The following is a 25,410-nucleotide window of genomic DNA, read 5'->3' on the forward strand; positions in this document are numbered from 1 at the left end:
GGTTAGATTTATAAAAAAAACTGCTTGTCACAATATACTCCCGTCATAAAATTTATGACGGAGTCTGTACCGTTCGATTTTAAAGTTAAGATTAAATTCAAACCGTAGATTAAATGGGTGATTGCGATGGTCTAGATTTAATCTTCTATTTTAAAATCGAACGGTCCAGATTTTCGTCACAAATTTGTGACGAGAATCTGTGGCTTCTTTTTATTTTAAGAGAAAATATTTTTAAAAATTTTAATTTCAAGATGCTTTAAAAAGAAAAAAAAATCTATGTGCATATAAAATATATTTTTGCTAGATTTTAATAGCACATCTAAATAGAAAACATCCTATTTTTCTAGAAAAGATTTTCTTATTTTCCTACCAACAAAGAGTTTTAAAGATAAATATATTTATAGAAAATAATTATAATATAAACATGGTCCGAACCGATGCATACATCATTCATTCATATATTATGTAAAATGTGTTCATATTTTTCGAAATGGATTTAAAATATTTAAATTAATTGTTTATAAAAAATTTAATGATATATGCATTCTAATGTATTTTTAATATTTTTAAATCCGCAGCCTAAAAAATATCTGGGGTGTGACTTCAATTCTACCACTGAAACCATTAAATAAAAAATAAATATAAATTAATAAAAAAATCAATAAGAAATAACTTACAAACAACAATCCTATTAAAATTAACAATGAAGTTTATTATAATTTAAGGTTAAGCAAACAATAATAATAAATTTCAACAATTAACCTAATGATATCTCTCTCTTTATATATATATTTACCTATATATAAACATTATAAAAATCAAAACCAAATCGAAATTGATAATTTTATCAAGTATCAAGCTGAAAATCATCTGAATGATCCAGATATTGAAACTGATTTATATATATTTCATGTGTTCTGCTTCACCTAATCTTATATACAAATAAAACAAAAAAAATATGATCGTTACCATTTACCAACTGTAAAGAAAACAAAATCAGATACAGGATCAAAATCCATTGACCTGAACTCTCCAGTAATTGTGTTCTAAGAGAAATCTCTGAAAGGTTCCTAAATTGCACTAGTTTTATGCAAAAGAATCCCACTTGATACACTGCTTTGGCAAAGTTCATCTTGGAGAAATTTCAGTACAAGTAGCCTGACTAGAGGAGAAAGGGATGGTTGTATCGATCCTTGTGGAAAATTTCGACTGAGAACTTGTCGAAGTTGTTGCACCTGAACCTTTGACAAATTTCCCAGAGTCTTCCATGTAACCAGGCTGGGTAATTTCTTTATCATTGATCTGTACTGGCTTAGATAGCATGTCGAGAACTTGGAGCATGGTCGGCCGACGCACACTTGCAGCTTGTGTGCAGAAAAGAGCTACTTTGATATACCTTAAAACTTCTTCATGATGGTAGTCTTTCAGAGCAGGGTCTACAACCTCAATGACCCTCTTCTCCTCAAACAGCTTCCATACCTGTGAATGGCAAATGAATTAATTGATATGATGGCTAAGAAAAATCAACTTAACATCCGCAATTCAAGCACGTGGTCAAGGCGATGGCGCGATGCGATGTTAAAAAGAAGACATTTAGCGCTTTAGCGAAGATCAAACAATCAATTTAACATGGACGGACCATTCCAGCAATAAAAACAACCCACGAAGAAATACTTAATGTGTGCTACCACCATTACAAATATAGGGATGGTTTACCATAACCTATCTCAAGCTATACGATTGCACAAGATATTGCTAGCTATAAGTGACAGATGATAAAACAGAAGATCACATGAAACGGTGGGAAAGTAGGTACGTGGAATATACTCGAAATAAGTCCTTACCCATTCCACAAGTGGTTTCCCTCTTTCTGAAAATGACCTTGAGTTGCTTCTGCCACTAATTATTTCCAAAAGGACAACTCCAAAGCTATAAATGTCTGCTTTCTTTGTTAATTGGCCTTGCAAAGCATATTCAGGTGCCAAGTAGCCACTGCATCAATGTTATCATTATTTAATATGAAAAGAGAAACTTACGAATCTTACTAAAAAAGCCCATATAAACATATATACATTCCATCATTCAAAATTTTTGCACACCAAGACATTAAAAGAAAAACTATTTCGAGAACAAGGCTTTTCACTTTCCCTGGAGATTTTTATATATGAGGTACTCTTAGTATTTCATCATACTTGCAGTTTCGCTTAAACTGAAACTACAGCTTAAACATGCAGTAGCATATTGGATCATGAATGTCACATCATATGCTATTTAAGTTAAACATTGCACCAATTTCATCTGATATGCAGATGGATATGATCCTTAACCAACCCTTGGTGATAATGTTAAATCATAAATAACTATAACATCCTTAGTCAGACAATGCATATCACTCATTTCTATATTAACTTTGAAATAAAGGTAACCTTTAGTGTGTAGTGTAAGATATTTTGCAATAGTTGTCGGTTGCTAATGCATAATAGAGAATATAAGAATACAGAAAGAATTATTAATTTAAGGAAGCTCAATGATAGGCGAAATCATACGTTGTTCCAGCTACACGGGTGCTGATGTGGGTAATATTATCAGGAAATAACTTAGCTACACCAAAATCTCCAATCTTGGGGACAAAATTGCTGTCAAGAAGAATATTGCTAGGTTTGATGTCCCTGTGAACAATTGGTGGTACAAGAACCTCATGAAGATGTGCAATTCCCCTGGCAATACCCAAACAAACCTCAGATCTGATCTGCCAGTTCAGCTTAGTCGCTTCACTGATTGGACCTAGAAGATAAAACAAGCAATTGATGAAATTATATATGCTAATGAAACCAACAACCAGTTATACTAAAATGTGACAGTTACCTAGTACTGCACGGACTAGGCTACCATTTTCCACAAACTCATATACTAAGATGCGATTCGCGCCTTCAACACAGCAACCAATAAGCTCAACAAGGTTTGGATGCTTGACATTGGAGATAACGTCAATCTCAGTCAAGAACTCTCTAACTCCTTGACGTGATTCTGCAGAAAGAACCTTTGTTGCAACAACTACTCCATCCCTAAGGGTTCCCTGACACAATTGCAAGGGTAAAAGGAGAAATGTATGAGAGATATTTTTTTTTAATCACAATTCAAAATTCAAAAACTATGTCTTCCTATTATTTGTTTATTGTTTGTAAGCTCAACATAAGATTCCTCTTTCTGGATTTTACTGTGTCAGTAAGCTTGAGTAACAGTAAGAAAAACAGATTTGGTGCATGCCATGTGGATTACAGAAAGGACATTTAATAACTTAGGGCAAGTATCTCCAGATTTTCAAGCATTATTACACTAAAAGACAGCCATTGCCATAGTTAAGAACAAAACTTATTCTAGGTTCCTATAAAGATATAGAACATCCAAAGGAGTCGAAAGCTTTTATTAGAAATTGTTGGATATCTAATAAATGTTGTCTTCTACCGAATGGAAAGAAATAGGATGAAAATGAAGCAGTTTAAGTCAAAGTGTAAAGAAAGAAACGATATATCAACTCACTTTCATTCTATTCTATTCTATTCATCTTGTTTCCTTGGACAGAATCCAAAGAAAACAAATAGTATAACAATACCACAGATTCTCGAAACACCCATATAAAGCCCAAATGCAAACTGTAGAACAAGAAACATGCTATCTCTACAATGAATATCACAAGCTAGAACACTTAGATTTTGATGCATACCTTGTATACTGTTCCAAAACCACCCCGGCCAATTTTGTTGCTTGGATGGAAATTGTTTGTTGCTAATTTAAGCTCGGCATAAGAGAAAAGTCTTATATTCTTTTCTGATGAAAGCACTGTAAGGAGAATATGTGTTAATACAAGATATATCACAAATATTAACAGGGAATTTAAATGATATTATTGGATATATATATACAAGGTATTTGTGAAAATTTTCAGTACAAAAATGTTTGTAATTACATATGTGAAACAAGTGTCAAGAAAGCACCCAGTTTGAGTCTTTTCTAGATATATTTATATGCATAAGGACCAATTATTTGTAAAATGTAGACAATATGAAAAAAAGATCATGCTACTCAGAGTATGAAATATACACTATAAAATTTGTGTTGCAGTTTCCACAATGCCATAGGTCACAATACTATGGGAGTAGGAAATGAGTGAATTATGAAGATCATGCTCAGGAGTAAAATTTCAAACTGGAGATGAGCCTAGTAAGTTATTTGGAGTTGAACTTGGTAGAAGTAAACATCTAGCTAACCAGAAGCCTAATGGAACATAACTATTCATGTACACAATAAAAAGGTTCATTTGGTATATAAACAATAGAAGAGAAAGGTAAATGTTCTATTCAGTATTCAACTATTCTCTTCACATTTCAATATGCTATCCTCATTCCTCACTCTTTTCTAAGCTGAAATTCAGTGCACCATTATTGAAAATTTTCAGTTGACCTCATCTAAAAGTATAGCGGCAACGCTTTTCTCAACATATTCATGGTCTCATTTACTTTCCAAAAGAAAAGGCGTGCATATACAATGTCTTGTGGATATCAAGCCAAAATTTCTTAAATTTGAACAGTCACATCCTACCAACTAAACCTATTATAATTACCACATCCTTCGCAAGAAATTACCTAGTGAATTATAATTAATCAATATTAACCTTATAGTGTGACAAAAGGTGCAAAAAAGTAATAATTTTTTTATGAGGATATTCTTGTAGCCTTGTATAGGGATCAATGAAGTGATAAGATTCATGTGGATGACCTGAAACAGTTAAAACAGACGTAACTTGGGGATGATTCATGTGAGAACATGCGACAATGAAGTTTCATAAGCTTTCGATACCATGTTAATCACAGGAAAGTCATATATGATTCTGAGAAAAAAGTATCATCCAGATAAGAAAGAAAGTGGAAGCTTATATCGATTCACAAGCTATACTACAGAGAATATTGCAGGTGCCAAAGAAAGACATAATTGTAAACATAATAATTGCCCCAAAAATTTCTGAACAACTTATACTGCTGCTTATCACAGTAATTTACCATTTTGGTCCCTTGCAGAAGGATTAAGATGCTTTTTCCGGGACAATGAAGCACCAAAACAGGAACAACTCATGTTCCCTTGATCGATTCACCAATTCAGCATATGCTGCCTCACTCTGATATGAATATGAGCAAATTAGAGAAGGAATATATATAGCTAATCTTCCATGAAATCAAAGTTTTGGTACAAAAAACTCACAAATTCATTCACCAAACAAGTATATTTAAGTACATAACTACTACGAACAGTGATTCAAGTAAATGAGCTAAATGATGCCACTTCCACAGCGCTCAGCACAGAAGTGCTAGCTCTTGGCTACTAAAAAATCAGGGCATCTGCACATGTTAGATCATCCAAGAATCTGCCCCAGCAGCTCGAGACAAAGTCCAAAGAGCGCACAGGTAAAAAAAAATCCTATCTTTACGAAAGAAGCATTCGAGAAATCATTCATCTCGTGAAAATATTAATTATCCACCCAAAACAACATAAAGATCCCGTAGAAACCAGTGCAAGAATGCGAAAAGATCGAACCTTTCTGCAGATCCACGCTCCGCAACGCTGCGATTACAGAAGTGGGCAGCGATGCTTGATTTAAATCAGTGGCTTCCACCAGTAGTCTACGAATCCCTAACGCAAAGAACAAGTCAAAGAGGGATAACAGTTCAATTTCAAAGCAAAATGTGTAGAATTCTTCTACCGATTAAGCAGAGCGAGCCACAGCCGAAGACTTCGTCGCCACTGTAAATCTCGCACACTCTCGTCGTCATGAAATGCATTCCGTTGATTTAAATGACACCGACCGCTTGCTCCCCGTCGTTCCCCGCCGTCGGATGGAAGACTTCCGCGTGGTCGTTGGTCTCGAGTCCTGCAGCGGCATTTGGGCCGGGGCCATCTTTAACCCGGACCGGCCAAGCCCGATTTGGTCTGGTCCGACGGATGGATTTGGTCCACAGGTCGAGCCAGTCAGGGATGGCTTAGACCGAACACAACGTAGACCGGAGCCGTGTTGTGCTAAGCCATGTGTCCCTTCAACGCCGCCGTTGATTATAGGACTAATTTTCCTTAAGTGTAGGTCGTAATTATTGACTAATTTGGGACTTTGTTGTTATTTTAATGAAAATAAAAACAAAAACAAATTGTTTTATATAAAAAAAAGTCAAAATGGTCTAGGTCAATCATAATCAAAATGATCGGGTCAATCATAATCACTAGAAGATAAATACTTGCGTTGGACTTTCATTTCATCACAATTATATGTCTAATATTATTTATATATATATATATATAAATTCTACAATAAAAATAGAATTTATCGTTCCATTCTACATGATTGATCTTATAATTTTTTATAAAAATATAAATTAAAAAATTATAATTAATCACTATCAAGAAAGTTTCAATTTCGTTAAAATTTGACTTTTTAATTAGATTTATAGTTTGACTTTTTTATTAGGATTGGCGGAGCTGACGCGCAAAAGGTGTTTATGCGAAATTGACCCAATCTCAGCTCCACAACCGCACGATCAAACGACATTTAATCTGGCTTTGCAAATGGACGGTTGGGATTAAATTGTTCCAGCTGCTCCCGGAATATCCTCAGCGTACCGGAGAATATCACGGCACCGGCGAGCAAGTAGTCATCGTCCACCACCCACACGTAGCTCACCCGGTGCGCCAAAGCCTGTATCATGACTGCCACCGGAGAGCTCCTTGGGTGGCACACTATTGCTTCGTTCGACAGCCGCCCCATCCTTGGGGCCGCTTCCATGGACCTCACCCGCCTCGGCAATACTCTTCGTCCGACGAAGAAGAAGAAGAAGAAGAAGAAGAAGACGATGACGCCGAAGGTGAGAATGGAGGCGAGAAGTCGCCCTCCTGCAGCAGCTCCAGCATGACATGCAGCCCCTTCACCCTCAGCTGCTCCTTGATCGACCTCACGGCCGACGCTGGGCGGGGATGTAGTCGAGGAAGGACACGAGGTTGCCTGCGGAGAGGGCGGGGATGTAGTCGAGGAGCGCGGAGGGGGATATCTCTCCGACGAGGCAGCCGTCGTCGGAGACGACCGCAACGGATGTCTGGTCGGAGTGGGCGGTGCGGATGAGGGGGAGGGCAGAGAGAGCGGGGTCTCGCAGGAGGACGGTTAGAGAGGCGGGACGGATGAGGGCCAGCTCGGTGATGGAGAGGGCGGATAAAATTGAGGGAGAAACGGGCGAAGTCCTCCTGCGTCAGCCAGCAGAACTCGGAGTTGCCACCACCGCTGCGTCCGTCGAGCTTGCTCCGAATGGGGGCAAGAAAGATCCGCGCGCCGTCAACAATGGCGTCCAGGGCTCCCAAAATGCTGCCGATCACCAGTAGAAAGAGTTATTCTCGAAACAGAGAGGTGGCTTTGAGTTGTATTAATTAACCTTGAGTAAGGTTCGAGGCGCCGGATGACGGTGGCGGCCTTGACAAGAGCAGAACTGAGACGGGCGCGGAAATGGCAGCGATGGGCGCGTCGAGATTCTCCTCGGCGGAGAGGTAACACAGAATATCCACCATGCAGACCTTCCACGGGGCACGGGCAGTAGTCGGTAGCCCAGACGACGAGGCGGTTCTCGCTTCTGCCTCCGGAGCCTCTTCTGAATGAGTGGAGAGCGTCGGAGACGGTGGCGGTGGGTGGAATCGACCTGGCAATCGGCTTGCCGATGCAGAGGTCAGCCACCTCGTAGGCCTGCAGGGAGTTCAATGCCATGCGGCGGCGAGCGCAGAAGAAGACCGGGGAGGAAGTCACGGAACCGCGAAGCCAGAGTAGTTGGCGGGCTTTCTATCCTATAAAAAGCGCGGTGAGGTGGCGGCGGAGGCGTGCGCCACCAGCCACCAGGTGGAACGGGCGCGGTGAGGAAGGCGTGGGGAGGCTTGCGGGCGGAACATGGCAGGAGCGGATTAGCGAGGGAAGCGGTCGAACCGGACCTGTTCCACCTGCGATGGACCAGCCGGTTTAGTGATTCGACCGGGATTAGGTTTCACGTTCTTCTATTTCATGCGCCTCCGCTCCGGACTTTTGATGCCTTCCGCGCTTCTGCAGCTGCTGGAATCGCTAGGGTTCGTCACCTCCACCGCCTCGATTTCAATCCAGATACGTCGATGGAGAACACGAGCCTCGTCTCCTGCGAGAAGCTCGACCGAGTGATGAACTGGGTGGGGGCGAGCTTCTCCTCGGCGTTCTTCGCCTCCCTCGAGCGCTGCTCCTGCATCAACCTCAGCACCGACGACGACGACGATGAGGAAGAGGCCAAGGATCGACCGCTGATGTTCATCAAGCCTGACGCCCTCGAAGCCCCCTTCGGCCCCGATGCCGCTCTTCCCGTCTCCACAAGCCCTACTGCCGCCGACAAGCTTCCCCCTTTATAGTTGCTGATCCTTGCACCGGCGCTTCACTATACGGTAATTGAAGTTAATTTCTTAGCTTCCGGCCTGTTGTGTGGATGAAACCAGCAACTTTAGCTATTGAGTCGCATGCTATTGCCAGGTTTGAGTACAGAAACTTATGGTTCTATTCTGCACAAGCTTTCCTATAGTCCTATGTGCATATGTAGTCTGTAAATACCGGTCTTGTTCCTTACTATAGATTACTACTTCTCTTTTAGCCATAGTATTATTGTTTGTTGGTGTTATCTTTGAAATGAAAGGTCTTTTCTGTTCCTTTTTTAGCCATGATTGATCACTGATGCTTTCGCTCGCTAGGATGAAACACTACAAATTAATGTGAGGGTTTGTCGAGAACCATGTGTGGTTGTGAAGGAGAAAGAGAGAATAACAAATAGATTCGGAGGAGATGGGCAGAGAGAGCTATGTAATAGTTAGATTACTTGTATTTCTTCTCTGTCCTTCATTACACACATGACTTCTTATATCTAATAAAGAGGCAACCTGGTGAAGTAAGATAATTAAATAAAGACACAATTAAGTTAATTACAAATTATTTATACTTTTACTTGGTCTTTTTCCTTTATTGTCAAGATCAATTCCTTCTTTGGTTTCTTTATATATGGTAATTACTTCATTACTCTTTGGTCATCCTAAGAGATCAAAGTCCTTTTGGTTGTACTTGGCTTGCTCCAACCCTTCAAAATTGTGCTTGCTTGCAAGTATGAGGTTATGGTATGTGTATTTAGATTCTACTACCATGATTTTTTTGATGCCGATCCTTTTCTTTTCGTGGATTATGTGAAATGATTAAATTGAGGGTTTCTTATCTCTTCGCGGGTACTTGACTACTATCTCTTTGATTAGAGAGGCAATATGGGTGTAAAGCTTCCCTTTTAAAGCTAGTTCCTTTTGCTTTTAGTAAGAGGAAGGCCCAAAGGCCTACAGATGGATCTAACTAACCTTGATTTCTGAATGTCAATTGCCAAGTATCCTGATTAAACTTGTGTGTGAGTATCTACCCTAGATACAGACCTAGGTATTGAACAATGTTTTTTCTAAACATTCGGTATTTGAGTGTCAGCTGTCTGACTTGGGCGTGGAAGGGGTAAATCTAGATTCAGAGTATTAGACCATAAACCTAGTGTGGGATTCTCAGGACTAGCTATTCAGATATAGCATTACTACAGAATTCCAGGTTGAATGAAGTCCATTAGAGCAACAATAGTCTGTCTGAATTTTCTTTAAAGTTTTAACCTCCAGTGATCACTCTGATGTTTTCCAACGTTCAGGAACTAGAAGATGAAAAATTAGTAGGGAAATCAGAAACTGAAAATAGGAAATATCCATTACCATTTTCACTGACGGTTGCATTTAGTTATGTATAACTATACATAATTCTAGTATGAAGTATAATGTGTGATATAGGTTGGAGATTCCATTGGAAAAGTTGATCGAAGCATTATCATGCATGGATTGGATATTACAACTCCATTAGAGATACAGGAAGAGCTAATTCTAACACTGGCAAACCAGTTGTGCCACTCGGTTAACTTGGAGAACAACAGCAACAGTAACAACAACAACAACAACAACAACAACAAATGGATAAACAATTATTGTTGGTACTTAGTAATCGCTTCACATTTCAAACCCTAAATTCATATTTCCCTAGGCCATAATAAATAGTTAAAGTGGTGGATGAATATCCCTAGCACAGTTTGTACCTTAGCTCTGTCTGTCATCTCCCTTGGCTGAGAAGTAGACGACATCACTTCTTTGGATGATGAAGTATATCGAAGTTGATAGCTCAAATCGAGTGGGTTTTTTTCTGAGAACACAAAAGCAACATCATCACTGAGAATGTCATTGCCACTGAGATATTGTGTCACTTGCCTCATGGTAGGTCTTGCTTCAGGAGTAGATTGAGAACAAAGCAATCCCAACTTTAGCACCAGTTCCATTTCCTCCTTGTCGTAGTGTTCATTTAGCCTTGGATCTACGACAGTTAGTAGTTTGTTCATGGTGTGGCACTCTCGCACCCAATCAATTAGAACCACCTGCGTTGATGGAGCAGTGTGTTCTATTGGCCTCCGACCAGAAGCCACCTCGAAGAGCAATATGCCATAAGCAAACACATCTGATCCGGTCGTGGCCTTTCCGGTATGCGATAACTCAGGGGAAATATAGCCCACAGTCCCCACAATGTGGGTGGTGTGGGGGTTCTTTCCATGCTCGTATAGCCTAGCAAGGCCGAAATCACCCAGCCTTCCATTCAGCTCGGCATCTAGTAGTACGTTGCTGGACTTGATATCTCTATGAACTACCACTTGCTCCCAATCTTCATGCAAGTAGACCAGCCCAAATGCGATATCCTTCAGAATTTTGAATCTCTGGTTCCAACTCAAGTTGGTGCTGTTATTGTCATCGAAGAGGAAGGTGTCGAGGCTTCCGTTGGGCATGTAGTCATAGACGAGGAGGAGGTCCTCATTTCGCTTGCACCATCCTAGGAGTTGCACGATGTTCCGATGTCTCATTTGGCCTAAACTAGAAAGCTCCGCAATGAACTCCCGCACACCTTGGCTAGATGTATTTGAGATCTTTTTTATGGCCACTTGTTTTTCGGTGCGCCACAAGGTCCCTCTGTAGACTTTACCGAAACCTCCTGAGCCAAGGACCTCGGTTTCTTTAAAACCTCTGGTCGCTCTATAGAGCTCTTTATACGGAAACCGATTGGGGTAGTCTAACTCCCAAATCCTCAAGGTTTTCTAATAGTTTCCTTCGATTTTGTAAGTACTTAGACACAAGGAATAAGAACAACACAAACACTAATGTGATAAGGGAAGACACAAGCACAGCCTTAACGGTAAAAAATCTTGAAGTAGTTGGTGAGTTTACCTTTTTCCTTAGAGGAAGAGGCAATTCCGATAGAGTTAAATTGGGTGCTGATTCATTTGTGCTAAAGCTCCAGCCTAGAACATAATGGTAGCTCATGACCTTCCCAGTTGCTGAGGAGAAACCGACATACATGTATTCCTTGAATATTGGCGAAAGATCGATTGGCCAAGATATGAGAGGTCGGTGCGGCTTTGTAAGCATAAATGGAGCGATGGTGACGTTCAAAACTTTCACAGCACCATCGTAGTCGATCCACGCCTGAATTGGCTCTCCACCCAACAAGTTCACCGACACATTTTCAAGCTCATCTGTCTGATAAGCAGCAGGCACTCGCAACAACTGAACTGAGGTTGTTAATGTCCACTCCGACATGGTTATCATTTATGTCAGCAAACTGTCCATGGGCTGTAGTGTCGAACTCTATAGCGAAGAGATGGTTGGAGGAGTCGCCGTTGTTATCCTCGTCAAGAAGTCCAAGGTACTGACCGGCTTCAACTTCACGAAGGGGGATGGAGGGGGCAACCACAAAGGCGATGCCATGCCCTCCGCTGCCATTGTAAGTGATGATGTTGAACACGAACGTCGTACTGAATGACCGAGCAGGAGAGGACGTAGATTCCTTCTTCAACATTAGGACAGGAGAGCTAAAGAAGGCGTGGCCGATTTGCCTCATGCTGTCATTGGTTATCTGGAGAACTCCATTGGATGTGATAAGCGCAGCACCGTCCATGCTCAGGTTTTTCGCAGCATCTCGGAACCCATTGAAGAGAAACTCAGTGGCTAGAGCTGCTGATAAACAAAGGGAGAAGAAGAGGAGGGAATACATGAGGGAAACGGATGAGTTGTTCATGTTTTGAGCAGAAACAAGCAAGCAGGTGTTAGCTACAAGTCCAACTTTCAACACTATTTATTGATCAATACATGTATGTTGCTGCAGCAACATCTCTTAGAAATATCTGAACAGTGATGCTGAAATTACCTCCCCAGCAGTGCAGGTTAACTAACCATGGTTCAGTTTAGATCTCTCTTGTCCCAGTCAACGACTTGCAAGTCTCCTCTGGCAACGACTCAATATATATAAAAGTATACCCTGTATCCTTGCCCTTGGCCTTTAATTCGTTCTTTCTTCTTTATGCGTGCACAGGTACGAAAAGTCGACGACTTTGCTGCATGCATGCAACGTGGAGCGACGAGTAAGGAGAAGAAAGATGTACGTGAACCGGCGGGTCCTTTTTTTAATAAATTAATAAAAAGTCTAATCGTTCTCCTCGTTGCAGTCCATAAGTCCATTTAGTAAGGAGAGGCCGCCGGTTCGGCCCGGCTAACCGGGTCAACGGGCCACCTGGCCCATTGACCCAGGTTGGGTCTGGGCCAGATCTAAATCGATTTGACATGTTAGAGGGAGGGAGTGAATAGCGTGTCGTCACTTTTCAAAAATCGTTCGTTCTATCAAACAAAAACTTACAGTCGAATATTAGAAAACAAAACAAAGGAACACGTGGATTTACTTGGTTCCTAACCACCCATGGTTAATACGTCCAAGGCCTATGTACGGAAGGCGCCCGTCCACTAGTGGTCTCCTTTTCGAACCTTGTTCGGAGGCGAAGAAACCCATCCTACAGTCCAAAACTAAATTATAATAAATATAACATTAAAGCAGGATAAGTAAAGAAATTAAACCAAACTTCTCGATGTCGTTCTGGAAGTCTTAAGCGCCTTGCACTCCTCCTGGATCTTCCCCGATTGCAAGATCTTAGCTCCATTCGCGTTCTGAATCACCACTTGTAAGAAAGGACGACTTCTAGATCGATATGCTTCATTTGAGCACGTTCACCTTCTTTTATACTGCTCCTGAGTCGACTCCAGGCTTATCTGGGTCGACTCCAGTCGATGTGGCAGTAACTCTTCATCCTGCTCGTTATCCATTGTCTGAGTCGACTCCAGACTTATCTGAGTCGACTCCAGGCTCACTCGAGTCGACTCAAGCTACAGTTGAGTCGACTCCAAAGACACTTTTTGTAGAGCTCTGAAAGGGTTTCGAAACGCATTTGACCATGTCTCGTTCTGAGTCCCGAGTCAAAAGTTATGACCCGTTGAAGTCGGACTCCTCATGTGTTGCCCCTGCATCATGATTCCTGCAAGATAAGCATGCAAACAAAGCAACACATCCTACCCTTATTTTGTGGGTCTAACTTAAAATTTCTACCGAAATCCTAGGTTAGTCTGACGCCTACTGTTCCACTTCGGAAACGCGTCCTTACCCACTCCACTCTGAAGAATTTACCTTTGCCAACCAAGTCCTCCTGACTTGTTGGACTTTTGCTCGGTTCTGTCCTCAGCCCCTAGGATTTATGCTGCGGCTTGGTCCTCTCTGACCAGCCCAGACTTCTGCTGCAACTCGATCCTCCAGATCAGCCCAGACTTCTGCTGCGACTCGGTTCTCCAAACCAGTCCAGACTTCTGCTGCGACTCGATCCTCCAGACCTGCCCAAACTTCACCTAGTGCTTCGACTCTGCCAAGACTTCCGCCTGATCCTCCAAATCAGGACTTCCCTTTACCTAGCCTACAACTAGGATTTTCTCTTGCCTAGCTTCACTTATCAGGACTTCCCTTGCCCGATCTTTCAGATTAGGACTTCCACTGCCTAGTCTAACCGACTAGGACTTCTCGCTAATCATCTGACTAGACTTCACTCACTTCCACATATCCAAATATCAAATCCTGTTTGGATCAACCCTTAGTCAAACTGATCAGACTTAGGTATATTATCAAACATCGAAATCTTAGGAAAGATCTAGTATTTTGTGCACCAATAATAAAAATATTTTAGACACTTCGTCCATTAGACTTTAAAAAAAGCGCCTATATTGACTTTTTAATTTTGACCAACTGAGACACCTTTATGCATGATATTTTGACTTTTTAATTTTGACCAACTGATACACCTTTGTGTTTAATAATATACCACAAAATTAGTGGGAAAGAAATCTTACTCTCAAGATATAATTGAATTGAAATTACGATAAAACAGATTTATTAAAGTGGATAAAGATTGAATTTCAACAAAGTTAAAAAAAACTTTTTCGTAATGATCAACTGTAACTTTTCGATTTATCTTCTCATAGATGATTATAAAATTAACCGTGTGAAATCATTAAGTGTGAAAGGAACCTTCTATATGCAATAACATAGAAGCTGACATTCCAGACTTGATATAGTTAGTTAAGAGATTTTTAAGGATATGGACAATTATTACACTATCATATTGTAGAATTTTGAGGATATGGACAGTTAATTCCCTATCAAATTTTAGAATTTTGTGGATATGAACAGCCTATCGTATTGTAAAATATTCTTGCATTCCATACGTCAAAGGAAACCTTCTAATGCAGAACTTCGCTTCTCGTGTTTGAATCACTGAAACTACTGAGCTATCATATGGACTGTAATTTACTCTTCTGAATTTATTTTATCTTGATAATAGATGAAAAACTACTATGAGATAAACCGTAAAGTCTCCAATTCAATTGTGATATAGTTACTCTGGATCGTTTATAAACAAACGGCCAGCATTACATCAAAAGACTGAATAGTAGAGACATCTATGAGGTTCATGATGAAATCCTTAATTTTTGTAACCAATAAATTGAATAAGAACATGAATAAATATTTCAGAAGCAGATAGTGGAAAATTAATTTCTAAAATGAATGAAAAATTAATGTTTGAGATTGTTAGTAAGAACATGGTTCAGATTTATTCTTTTTAACTCTTGCTTCTATCTTTTTTTGTTTCTAATGATCAATATTTATTTACTATTTTCTAAAACAAAATTATTAATTTATATAACTACAATAAATCAAACACGATTAGCTTTTGATGCCAGCATCAACCAGTTAAACTGGCCAATCTGATCTGCTTTTTAAATACACTACCTTTAGCTTTATGTTAACAGCATTAGGAAACCATGTTTTCATATTCAGATCACAGAACAATGTTTATGAAGCAATGATAAAATAGCAATACTCTGCACATGAACAGCCATGTAAATTAGACGATTCACAGAAGGGAATTATGCATGTAAACCATGAGCGTCCAATAGAGCTGTAACCAAGATAATGAAGAAAAAAAAGGCACGCTCTATCTATTTTTAACAAGGACAAAAACCTTCTATCAGTAGGATTATAAAGGAGCATGATGTGAAATCTTACCAATTTTCTCAATGTTCAACACCTTTATGCGATTAAGATTGACAAGAACTTTGTATGTAATGTAACCGCATAACAACATAGTCAAAAGCTTGTGTCACCTTTTACCAGGGTAATGGTTGCTCACGGTGGATGGGCTAGGTACATACCGAGAGGGTACATTGTCGGAACAAATTAATCCACGTTACTGATCTTGAAAGTCTCTGCTCTTCAAATAACCAGGGAACCACTTGAGTTCCGTTGTGTTTGTGATGGCATGAGGAGGATTCATATTTGACAGACAATGGAGAAAGCCCGATTAAAAATCAGCATATGATGTAAAGTTGCTTTTCAGAGGAAAGGACGCATGAACTTCGGGAAGCATAGATCCTGGAGGACCTGGCCAGTTTTAGTTTACAACACTAGATTCTCCCTGAGAAATGCCTGCAGTTGGATAGCTTGGTGAATTGGTGTGTGATGTAAATGTAAAGTTTTGTTTTGGAGGAAAAGATGCATGAGCTCCAGGAAGCAGAGATCCTGGAGGACCTGGCCAATTCCTACCACCAGGTTGGTCCAGCTGATAAATGGCAGAAGTTTGATTGCTTAGTAAATCTGCAGTTGATGTAAAGTTGCTTTTTGGAGGAAAAGATGCATGAGTTTCAGGAAGCAGAGATCCTGGAGGACCTGGCCAATTCCTACCACCAGGTTGGTCCAGCTGATAAATGGCAGAATTTCGATTGCTTAGTAAATCTGCAGTTGACATAAAGTTGCTTTTTGGAGGAAAAGATGCATTAGCTTTGGGGAACATAGATCCTGGAGAAGCTGACCAATTCATAGCACCATGTTCGCCTTGAGAAGTGGCAGAAATGTTTGGTCTTTTTCCTTTATTGTCTGGTCGGAGTGGGCGGTGCGGATGAGGGGGAGGGCAGAGTGATCGGGGTCTCGCGGGAGGACGGTTAGAGAGGCTGGACGGATGAGGGCGAGCTCGGTGATGGAGAGGGCGGAAACAGAGGAGAAAAGGGGGATAAAATTGAGGAAGAAACGGGCGAAGTCCTCTTGCGTCAGCCAGCAGAACTCGGAGTTGCCACCACCGCCGCGTCCGTCGAGCTTGCTCCAAATGGGGGCAAGAAAGATCCGCGCGCCGTCAACAATGGCGTCCAGGGCTTCCAAAATGCTGCCGATCACCAGTAGAAAGAGTTATTCTCGAAACAGAAAGGTGGCTTTGAGTTGTATTAATTAACCTTGAGTCAGGTTCAAGGCGCCGGCCGACGGCGGCGGCCTTGTACAAGAGCAGAACTGAGACGAGCGCGGAAATGGCGGCGATGGGCGCGTCGAGATTCTCCTCGGCGCAGAGGTAATACAGAATATCCACCATGCAGATCTTCCACGGGCAGTAGTCGGTAGCCCAGACGACGAGGCGGTTCTCGCTGCTGCCTCCGGAGCCTCTTCTGAATGAGTGGAGAGCGTCGGAGACGGTGGCGGTGGGTGGAATCGACCTGGCACTCGGCTTGCCGATGCAGAGGTCCGCCACCACGTAGGCCTGCAGGGAGTTCAATGCCATGCGGCGGCGAGCGCAGAAGAAGACCGGGGAGGAAGTCACGGAACCGCGAAGCCAGAGTAGCTGGCGGGCTTTCCTATAAAAAGCGCGGTGAGGTGGCGGCGGAGGCGTGCACCACCAGCCACCAACCACCAGCCACCAGGTGGAACGGGCGCGGTGAGGAAGACGTGGGGAGGCTTGTGGGCGGAACATGGCAGGAGCGGATTAGCGAGGGAAGTGGTCGAACCGAACTTGTTCCACCTGCGATGGACCAACCGGTTTAGTGATTCGACCGGGATTAGGTTTCACGTTCTTCTATTTCATGCGCCGCCGCTCCGGACTTTTGATGCCTTCCCCGCTTCTGCAGCTGCTGGAATCGCTAGGGTTCGTCACCTCTGCCGCCTCGATTTCAATCCAGATACGTCGATGGAGAACACGAGCCTCGTCTCCTGCGAGAAGCTCGACCGAGTGATGAACTAGGTGGGGGCGAGCTTCTCGTCGGCGTTCTTTGCCTCCCTCGAGCGCTGCTCCTGCATCAACCTCAGCACCGACGACGACGACGATGAGGAAGAGGCCAAGGATCGACCGCTGATGTTCATCAAGCCGGATGCCCTCGAAGCCCCTCGATGCCGCTCTTCCCGTCTCCACTGGCCCTATTGCCGCCGACACGCTTCCCCTTTATAGTTGCTGATCCTTGCACCAGTCAGGGGAGGTCTTAGGCAAAATTTTTTTAAAATGATTATTATTATTTAAATTTTTTTTTTCGGACTTGAATCGATATTCGTGGATTTAAAATTTTTTTAAAATAAATTAAAATATTAATTTTAAAAATAAATTTTTTATATACAATTAAAATTTTTAACTTTTTGAGATGTAAAGTTATTAATTAAATTTTCATATTCAAATTTTAATAATAAATTTTTTTCAATTGATAACATTGTGAAATTATTTAATCTTTCTTCAGAAATAATTGAACGTAAATAAGACTTTATTAATTTTAATTTAAAAAAATTTCTTTTTGCTGAAGCTACACTGACAGGTATGGTAAGTAATATTCTATAAACTATCCATGCATTAGGAAAATAATTTAATTTTTTATAAGATTTAATACTTCAAGTGCTGTTTTTAATTCTGGATTTATTATTTCTTTTAAAACTTTCAATTCTAAAAATAAATCTAAACCATCAATATCTTGTGACATATCATGTGTTAAAAAGTTTTTTTTCTCTACCTTATATAAAAATTTAAAATATATGAAGATAATTTTAAATTGTTCAAACCTACTTTGAAGTGAAGAAATAACATGATCAATAATATAATTAAAGTAATTGATTTTAAAAGATTCTGTAGGATCGTGTACACGTTAGAGGGTGGGTGAATAGCGCGTGGTTGCTTTTTAGAAATCTTTCGTTAATTATAAAACAAATACTTGCAGCGGAATTAGAATTACTATGCAGGAGACACGCAGGATTTACTTGGTTCCTAACCCCAGGGTTAGTACGTCCAAGGCCTAATTCGGGAGGCGCCCGTCCACTAGTGGTCTCCTTTCCGAATGTCGTTCGGAAGCGGAGCAACCCGTCTTACAGTCCGTAAATTATAACAAGAATGAAGACTGAAGGTAAATACAATAATAAAGAAAATCAAACACTTAGCCGATCTGGAAGTCCTGAGCGCCGCGCACTCCTCCTGGATCTTCTCCGATTGCAAGCGTCTGACCTCATTCACGTTCGGTAGCAGCTCTTGTTGGAAAGGAGGACGTATTAATTGTTGTCACAGCTGCTGGTCGAAGCCTCCTTATATACTAGTCCTGAGTCGACTCAGATGTCCATCTGCGTCGACTCCAGTTGATGTGGCAGATCAACTTTTATCGCTTCCGTCCGTTATCCTGTCTGAGTCGACTCCAGTTGCCTTCTGAGTCGACTCCAGTTGATGTGGCGTCAACTGCGATAAGTCTTGACTCTGCGTCAGCCTGAGTCGACTCAAAACCTTATCTGAGTCGACTCCACTGCCGAGTCGACTCAAGTCTCCGGTTGAGTCGACTCAACTCAAGTTTGACCTGAGTTGACTTCGAGCTTGACTTTGAGTTGACTTTGCTTGCTTCACCTCTGCTTTTTCCTCTTGCTTCCAGCTCCTGGTTCCTGCAAGACAAGCATACAAGCAAGCAAACAAAACAACCTAAAGTCTTACCTAGTGGGTCTAACTTCATATTTCTACCGAAATCTTGGGTTAGTCTAACCCACTCCATTTTGGAGAATTCATGCCAACCAAGTCCTCCAGACTTGTTGGACTTGTGCTCGGCTCTGTCCTCGCCCCCTAGGATTTTTGCTGCGGTTCGGTTCTCTCTAACCAACCCAGACTTCTACTGCGACTCGGTCACCCAGACCAGCCCAGACTTCTACTGCGACTCGGTCACCTAGACCAGCCCAGACTTCTGCTGCGACTCGGTCACCTAGACCCGCCCAGACTTCACCTGGTGCACTTGACTCTACCAAGACTTCCGCCTGATCCTTCAAATCAGGACTTCCCTTTGCCTAGCCTACAACTAGGACTTTCCCTTGCCCAGCTTCACTCACCAGGACTTCTCTTGCCCGATCGTCCAGATCAGGACTTCCACTGCCTAGTCTAACCGACTAGGTCTTCTCGCTCACTTCCACACATCCAAACATTAAGTCCTGTTTGGATCAACCCTTGGTCAAACTGACCAGACTTAGGTGTATTGTCAAATATCGAAACTCTAGGCAAGATCTTAGTGCACTTTGCACCAACAGATTCTTCTGGTGATAGTTTTACTTCATTAGTTACATTCTCATCAAATCGTTTATTTTTTCTAATTACCCGTTTTTTATGAAATTTTGGTTCTATATTCATTTCATTTGTAATTTCTTTAGCAGAAATCATAGAAAATATAAATCCATATTCTCTATACTCATTCAAAAAAGAAATAAGACTTTTTAATTGATCTAATACAATTGTAATGTTCATATCTTTATATTGTAAAAATTTACTAACAGTATTAACTGTGAATAATATATCATACAAAATAATCATACCTAATAAAAATTTAAAATTTTCAATCTCATATGTTGCTAAAGAAATTGCTTCACTTTTTGTTTTAGGATCATCACTAGTCTCTACAAGTTTGTATAAAGCTTCTCTTATTTGTGGAGCTTGATATTTTATAGGTTTAACACTTTCAAGACGACTTTCCCAACGTGTTTGTGATAATGGTTTTAGAGTTAATTTAGAAACGTGATCTTGTAAAATTTTCCATCTTTTGGTAGAAGAGAAAAATAATGAGTAAATACGTTGTATAACACCAAAAAATGTTATAACACTAGGACAATAATTAGTCATATTACATAGTACTAAATTAAGACTATGACAACCACATGGTGTATAAAAAGTATAGAATTTATATCTAGTAGTCTTTTTTGTACACCTTGTTGTTTACCCTTCATATTAGATCCATTATTATACCCTTATCCTCTTATATCATTTACATCAAGTTCAATTTTTTTAAATATAATGATAAGCGTATCAAAAAGTTCTTTTCCTGATATATTATCTACTTTTAAAAATTCTATAAAATATTCTTCTATTTTGATTGGACTTGTTGAAATATCTACGCATCTTAATATAAGAGACATTTGTTCTTGATGACTTATATCTAGAGTACAATCAAGTATAACAGAAAAATATTTTACTTCCTTTATTTTTTTAATTATAATATTTTTTATTTCTATTCCTAATATATTTATTAACTCGTTTTGTATATTATGACCAAGATAATGATTATGAATTTCACCATTTTGAATACGTTTGAGGTGTTTTTGCATTATAGGATCAAATTCTGCAATCATTTCAATTAAACCTAAAAAATTTCCATTGTTTTCTTGATAAATCTTCTCATTTGCACAATGAAATGCTAAATTTTTTTTTTACAAGATTTTTAATTACAATAATAATTCTTATTAATACATTTTTCCAATGTTCTTTTTCTTTGTTTATCTTTTCTTGTAAATGTTGATCGATGGTTTTATTTTTAAGTAATCTCATTTCAATATCAAACCAAGTATTCATATTTATAATATGTTCACTACTTGTTTCATGACTTTTAAACTTGGCACTAAGATTTTTCCAATCTCGACATCCTTCATTTGTTAATTGAATTGTAATTATTTTTTGACTAAATAATTTACAACAAAAGTAAAATACTTTATCCAATTTTTTTGAATATATTAACCATCCTCTGTCATGTTTTTCTCCATTTGGTAATTTTCGGATATAATGAATTGTAGAAAAATGTCTACAATTTTCATCATTTGGGAAATATTTATAGATTTCTCTAAATGGACCTTTTTCAACTAATAAATCTATTAAATTTGTATTTATATTTTTTCATTGTGCTGGATCATATATATTTTGAATAATAGTTTCATCAGTATTATTAAGATATTTATTTTTGAAATCTATTGATTGATTTTCTTCTGAATAAGTATTATCTTCTTCGTTTAAATTAAGACAAACTTCTTTTTGTCCTATAGATAATCTTGTAATTCAATTGATTTTTCATTTAAATTTTTAATTATATTATTTTCAGAGTTTCGATTTTTACTATTAATAACAAATTTATTAAGTGCACCTTTTTGAGATTAATAAAATTATTCTATTTTTCTTTTTTTCATACGTTTTGTATATCCAGAATCATATTTTTTAGCAGACATATTTATATTCAAATAATAATAATAATAATATAAGTCTCTACTATTTTATAGAAATAAAAATATTTTAAAATTAAATAATAATAAAACCAAATTTATGTCTTATAATTTTAATCTAATGATATTTCAAAGTTCGACAAATGACCTGCAAAATTTGAAACTAGAATTATTATATTGATGAAATTTCATCGTAATTAAAATATGAAAGTAATTTAGTAAATAAAGATGAAATATTCAGAATAAAAAAAATCTAAAATTTTGAGAATAAAGATGAAATATTGATGAAATATTAAGATAAATCATAAGTTTCTAATGTGAACTAACAAGATTATAAGTTTACAATAGGAATCATTGATAAAAAAATAAGAAATTAACAGAAGTATAAAAAAAGATTTGACAGGGAAATGAGGAAGGCGATACCTTTAGGTCTTAAGATCATCGAAAAATTTATAACAAAGACTTTTAATTCTGATCGTTCCTCTCCTTGCACCCCTTGTGATGATCTCAGAAATGTTTTGAGAAGAGAAAATAAGCTATCAAATGAGTAAAATGTTTGAAGTTGGGTAAAATAGGTTGTTAGGTTAATAAGGAAGGAAGGAGAGGAATATAAAGAAACTAGTAAATTAGAGTTTTGAAAATTAAAAAATATTAAATATATTGGAATCATACCAATATATTTAATATTGGTAAGGGGTAATCAGGCTTGTAATGTAATCAGGATTACATTACAAGATGATTTACTTTGTTTGGTAACGTAATCAGGCTTGTAATGTAATGTAATTGGATTACAAAAGAGGAGCCAAGATATGTAATCTGGATTACAAAGGAAATAGTATGTAATCCGATTACATTACAGATTCTATTTTTATCGTACCAAATATACCCTTCCACTTTATTAATAAAATTAATAATTTTATAAAATCAATAATTTATTAATTATAATTAATAATTAATTATTAATAAACTTAATTAAAATAATTAATAAAAGTATTAATAAAATAATAATTATTAATTATAAAAATAAATATTAATAATTATAATTAATAAAATAATTAAAATAATAAAATTAATAATAATAATAATATTTATTAATTATTTTAATAATTTTTATTTTATAATTTTAATTAATTATTATTTAAACTAATTAATTATTTTAAAAATAAAAATAATTAATTAATTATTAATAATTAATTTTGAAAATTAATAGTTAATAATAAATTATTAATTATTAAAAATTATTAACTAATTTTAATTAGTAATTAATAAATATTTTAATAATTATTAATTTTATTAATAATAAAAATTAATAATTATTAATTATTAATTATTAATAAAATAATTTATTTTAAATATAATAAAAATAATCTTTATTATTACATTTATTTTTATTTTATTTTAAAAATTAGGAGGGTATTATTGATATTTTATAATAATAAAAATTAGATTCCTTATTGAAAATAATGTACACCAAACACTGTAATGTAATCATTCTTGTAATCAAAGATTACATGCATTCCTTCAACCAAACATAGTAATGTAATCAAGATTACATTACATTACATTACAAACTTGATTACATTACATGCGTGATTACATTACGTCGTACCAAACGCAGCCCAAATCTCTACAAAATTCAATGATCATGCAAAATCTCTCCAAAATCCAATAAAGATATTTTTAATATTTTTTTATTCTCTTTATATATATATATATATATATATATATATATATATATATATATATATATATATATATATATATATATAATAATTAATATATAAAAAAATGGGCCCCTCTAAATTTGGGACCCTAGGCATAGGCCTTAATGCCTTAATGGCCTATGCCTAAAGCCGGCTCTGGCACTGGCGCTTCACTATACGGTAATTGAAGTTAATTTCTTAGCTTCCGGCCTGTTGTGTGGATGAAACCAGCAACTTTATCTATTGAGTCGCATGCTATCGCCTTGATGGGAATTGAAATTCCGCTCTGTTGAATTCTTGCCAAATTTATACTTTTACTTGGTCTTTTTCCTTTATTGTCAAGATCAATTCCTTCTTTGGTTTCTTTATATATGGTAATTACTTCATTACTCTTTGGTCATCCTAAGAGATCAAAGTCCTTTTGGTTTGGTACTTGGCTTGCTCCAACCCTTCAAAATTGTGCTTGCTTGCAAGTATGAGGTTATGGTATGTGTCTTTAGATTCTACTACCATGATTTTTTTGATGCCGATCCTTTTCTTTTTCGTGGATTAAGCGAAATGATTAAATTGAGGGTTTCTTATCTCTTCGCGGGTACTTGACTACTATCTCTTTGATTAGAGAGGCAATATGGGTGTAAAGCTTCCCTTTTAAAGCTAGTTCCTTTTGCTTTTAGTAAGAGGAAGGCCCAAAGGCCTACAGATGGATCTAACTAACCTTGATTTCTGAATGTCAATTGCCAAGTATCCTGATTAAACTTGTGTGTGAGTATCTACCCTAGATACAGACCTAGGTATTGAACAATGTTTTTTCTAAACATTCGGTATTTGAGTGTCAGCTGTCTGACTTGGGCGTGGAAGGGGTAAATCTAGATTCAGAGTATTAGACCATAAACCTAGTGTGGGATTCTCAGGACTAGCTATTCAGATATAGCATTACTACAAAATTCCAGGTTGAATGAAGTCCATTAGAGCAACAATATTCTGTCTGAAATTTCTTTAAAGTTTTAACCTCCAGCGATCACTCTGATTTTTTCGAACCTTCAGGAACTAGAAGATGAAAAATTACTAGGAAATCAGGAACTGAATAGGAAATATCCAATACCATTTTCACTGACGGTTGTATTTAGTTATGTATAACTATACATAATTCTAGTATGAATTATCATGTGTGATATAGGTTGGAGATTCCATTGGAAAAGTTGATCGAAGCATTATCATGCATGGCTTGGATATTACAACTCCATTAGAGAGACAGGAAGAGCTAATACTAACACTGGCAAACCAGTGTGCCACTCGATTAACTTGGGAGGAACCCTCAGCACTTTTCAGAAAAACAGTGAGACTGAAGGACATACCTGGTATTCAAATTTGTAAGTGAATCCAACTAGATTGTTTAGTTAAAATTGAACCGTCCAAAATTAACTAATTGAAACTGAACTAATCAATTTTTTTTTTGACAAATCAAACCGATGGAAGTTTGCCATTAAAATCGAACGAAATTAAATTGATATAAAATTAGTTAATTTGGTAATTAATCGAATTAACTAATTTACTGTAAGTGAATTTGATCTTTCATCAATAGTTGATGTGGTAAAAGATTATACGCTGACTTTAGGAGTTTCATATGGTTGGTCTCATAATCATTAGTAGAAAGGTAAATCAAAAAGTTGAAGTTGGTCCTCATGTGGTAGGGTAATTCGAATCGATATTTACTTAATGTGGCAAATCTACCATATGTTACTAACTTAGCCATGCCTTGGGTCTTCATCAACAGTTGATAGATATATGGATGGTTGATTCCACCAGATTCAAAAGTTCAACAATTAATTGATCTTGATTTTGATTTTAATGAGTCACAACTTTGCGATTATATGGGTTCGAAGATTTTTAAGTTTTTTTTATCAT

The 25,410-nt window shown here is 38.0% G+C and overlaps 3 protein-coding genes and 2 pseudogenes across 3 annotated transcripts; 1 reads left to right on the top strand and 4 right to left on the bottom strand.

Moving 5' to 3' along the window:
• Positions 1 to 882: 882 nt before the first annotated feature.
• LOC141812651 (putative serine/threonine-protein kinase) lies at positions 883 to 5,751 on the bottom strand. The gene is made up of 7 exons (XM_074700667.1): positions 5,590 to 5,751; positions 5,058 to 5,173; positions 3,725 to 3,840; positions 2,866 to 3,076; positions 2,547 to 2,784; positions 1,845 to 1,992; positions 883 to 1,479 (listed from the first exon to the last, which is right to left on the bottom strand). Exons 2-7 carry the CDS (start codon positions 5,128 to 5,130, stop codon positions 1,129 to 1,131), a joined length of 1,137 nt encoding a protein of 378 aa, XP_074556768.1. The 5' UTR covers positions 5,131 to 5,173; positions 5,590 to 5,751; the 3' UTR covers positions 883 to 1,128.
• An 831-nt stretch (positions 5,752 to 6,582) lies between these two features.
• On the bottom strand, positions 6,583 to 7,789 carry LOC141812659 (CBS domain-containing protein CBSX5-like; annotated as a pseudogene).
• A 322-nt stretch (positions 7,790 to 8,111) lies between these two features.
• On the top strand, positions 8,112 to 8,687 carry LOC141812669 (uncharacterized). The gene has a single exon (XM_074700686.1). It carries the CDS (start codon positions 8,182 to 8,184, stop codon positions 8,446 to 8,448), a length of 267 nt encoding a protein of 88 aa, XP_074556787.1. The 5' UTR covers positions 8,112 to 8,181; the 3' UTR covers positions 8,449 to 8,687.
• A 1,437-nt stretch (positions 8,688 to 10,124) lies between these two features.
• On the bottom strand, positions 10,125 to 12,211 carry LOC141823327 (L-type lectin-domain containing receptor kinase IV.2-like; annotated as a pseudogene).
• Positions 12,212 to 15,956: 3,745 nt separating this feature from the next.
• On the bottom strand, positions 15,957 to 17,108 carry LOC141823338 (CBS domain-containing protein CBSX5-like). Its single transcript, XM_074710613.1, has 3 exons — positions 16,789 to 17,108; positions 16,388 to 16,721; positions 15,957 to 16,262 (listed from the first exon to the last, which is right to left on the bottom strand). The coding sequence occupies exons 1-3, from the start codon at positions 17,106 to 17,108 to the stop codon at positions 15,957 to 15,959; spliced, it is 960 nt and encodes a 319-aa protein (XP_074566714.1).
• Between the last annotated feature and the right edge of the window lie 8,302 nt (positions 17,109 to 25,410).

The sequence above is a fragment of the Curcuma longa genome, chromosome 1, assembly GCF_044706935.1.
Source record: "Curcuma longa cultivar G26 ecotype Majalengka, Jawa Barat chromosome 1, ITB_CL_G26_1.1, whole genome shotgun sequence".
NCBI classification, from domain to species: Eukaryota; Viridiplantae; Streptophyta; class Magnoliopsida; order Zingiberales; family Zingiberaceae; genus Curcuma; species Curcuma longa.

What these genes read in the sequence shown, in the direction of transcription:
- LOC141812651 (XM_074700667.1), bottom strand. Translation starts at nt 5,130, where the DNA reads ATGAGTTGTTCCTGTTTTGGTGCTTCATTGTCCCGGAAAAAGCATCTT. An exon ending in ACCCGTGTAGCTGGAACAAC is followed by an intron (nt 1,993 to 2,546) that starts GTATGATTTCGC and finishes ACATTGATGCAG; the next exon opens with TGGCTACTTGGCACCTGAAT. An exon ending in GGAAACCACTTGTGGAATGG is followed by an intron (nt 1,480 to 1,844) that starts GTAAGGACTTAT and finishes TGCCATTCACAG; the next exon opens with GTATGGAAGCTGTTTGAGGA.
- LOC141812669 (XM_074700686.1), top strand. Translation starts at nt 8,182, where the DNA reads ATGGAGAACACGAGCCTCGTCTCCTGCGAGAAGCTCGACCGAGTGATG.
- LOC141823338 (XM_074710613.1), bottom strand. Translation starts at nt 17,108, where the DNA reads ATGGCATTGAACTCCCTGCAGGCCTACGTGGTGGCGGACCTCTGCATC. An exon ending in CGCCTTGAACCTGACTCAAG is followed by an intron (nt 16,722 to 16,788) that starts GTTAATTAATAC and finishes GGTGATCGGCAG; the next exon opens with CATTTTGGAAGCCCTGGACG. An exon ending in CACTTCTCAAGGCGAACATG is followed by an intron (nt 16,263 to 16,387) that starts GTGCTATGAATT and finishes GCCATTTATCAG; the next exon opens with CTGGACCAACCTGGTGGTAG.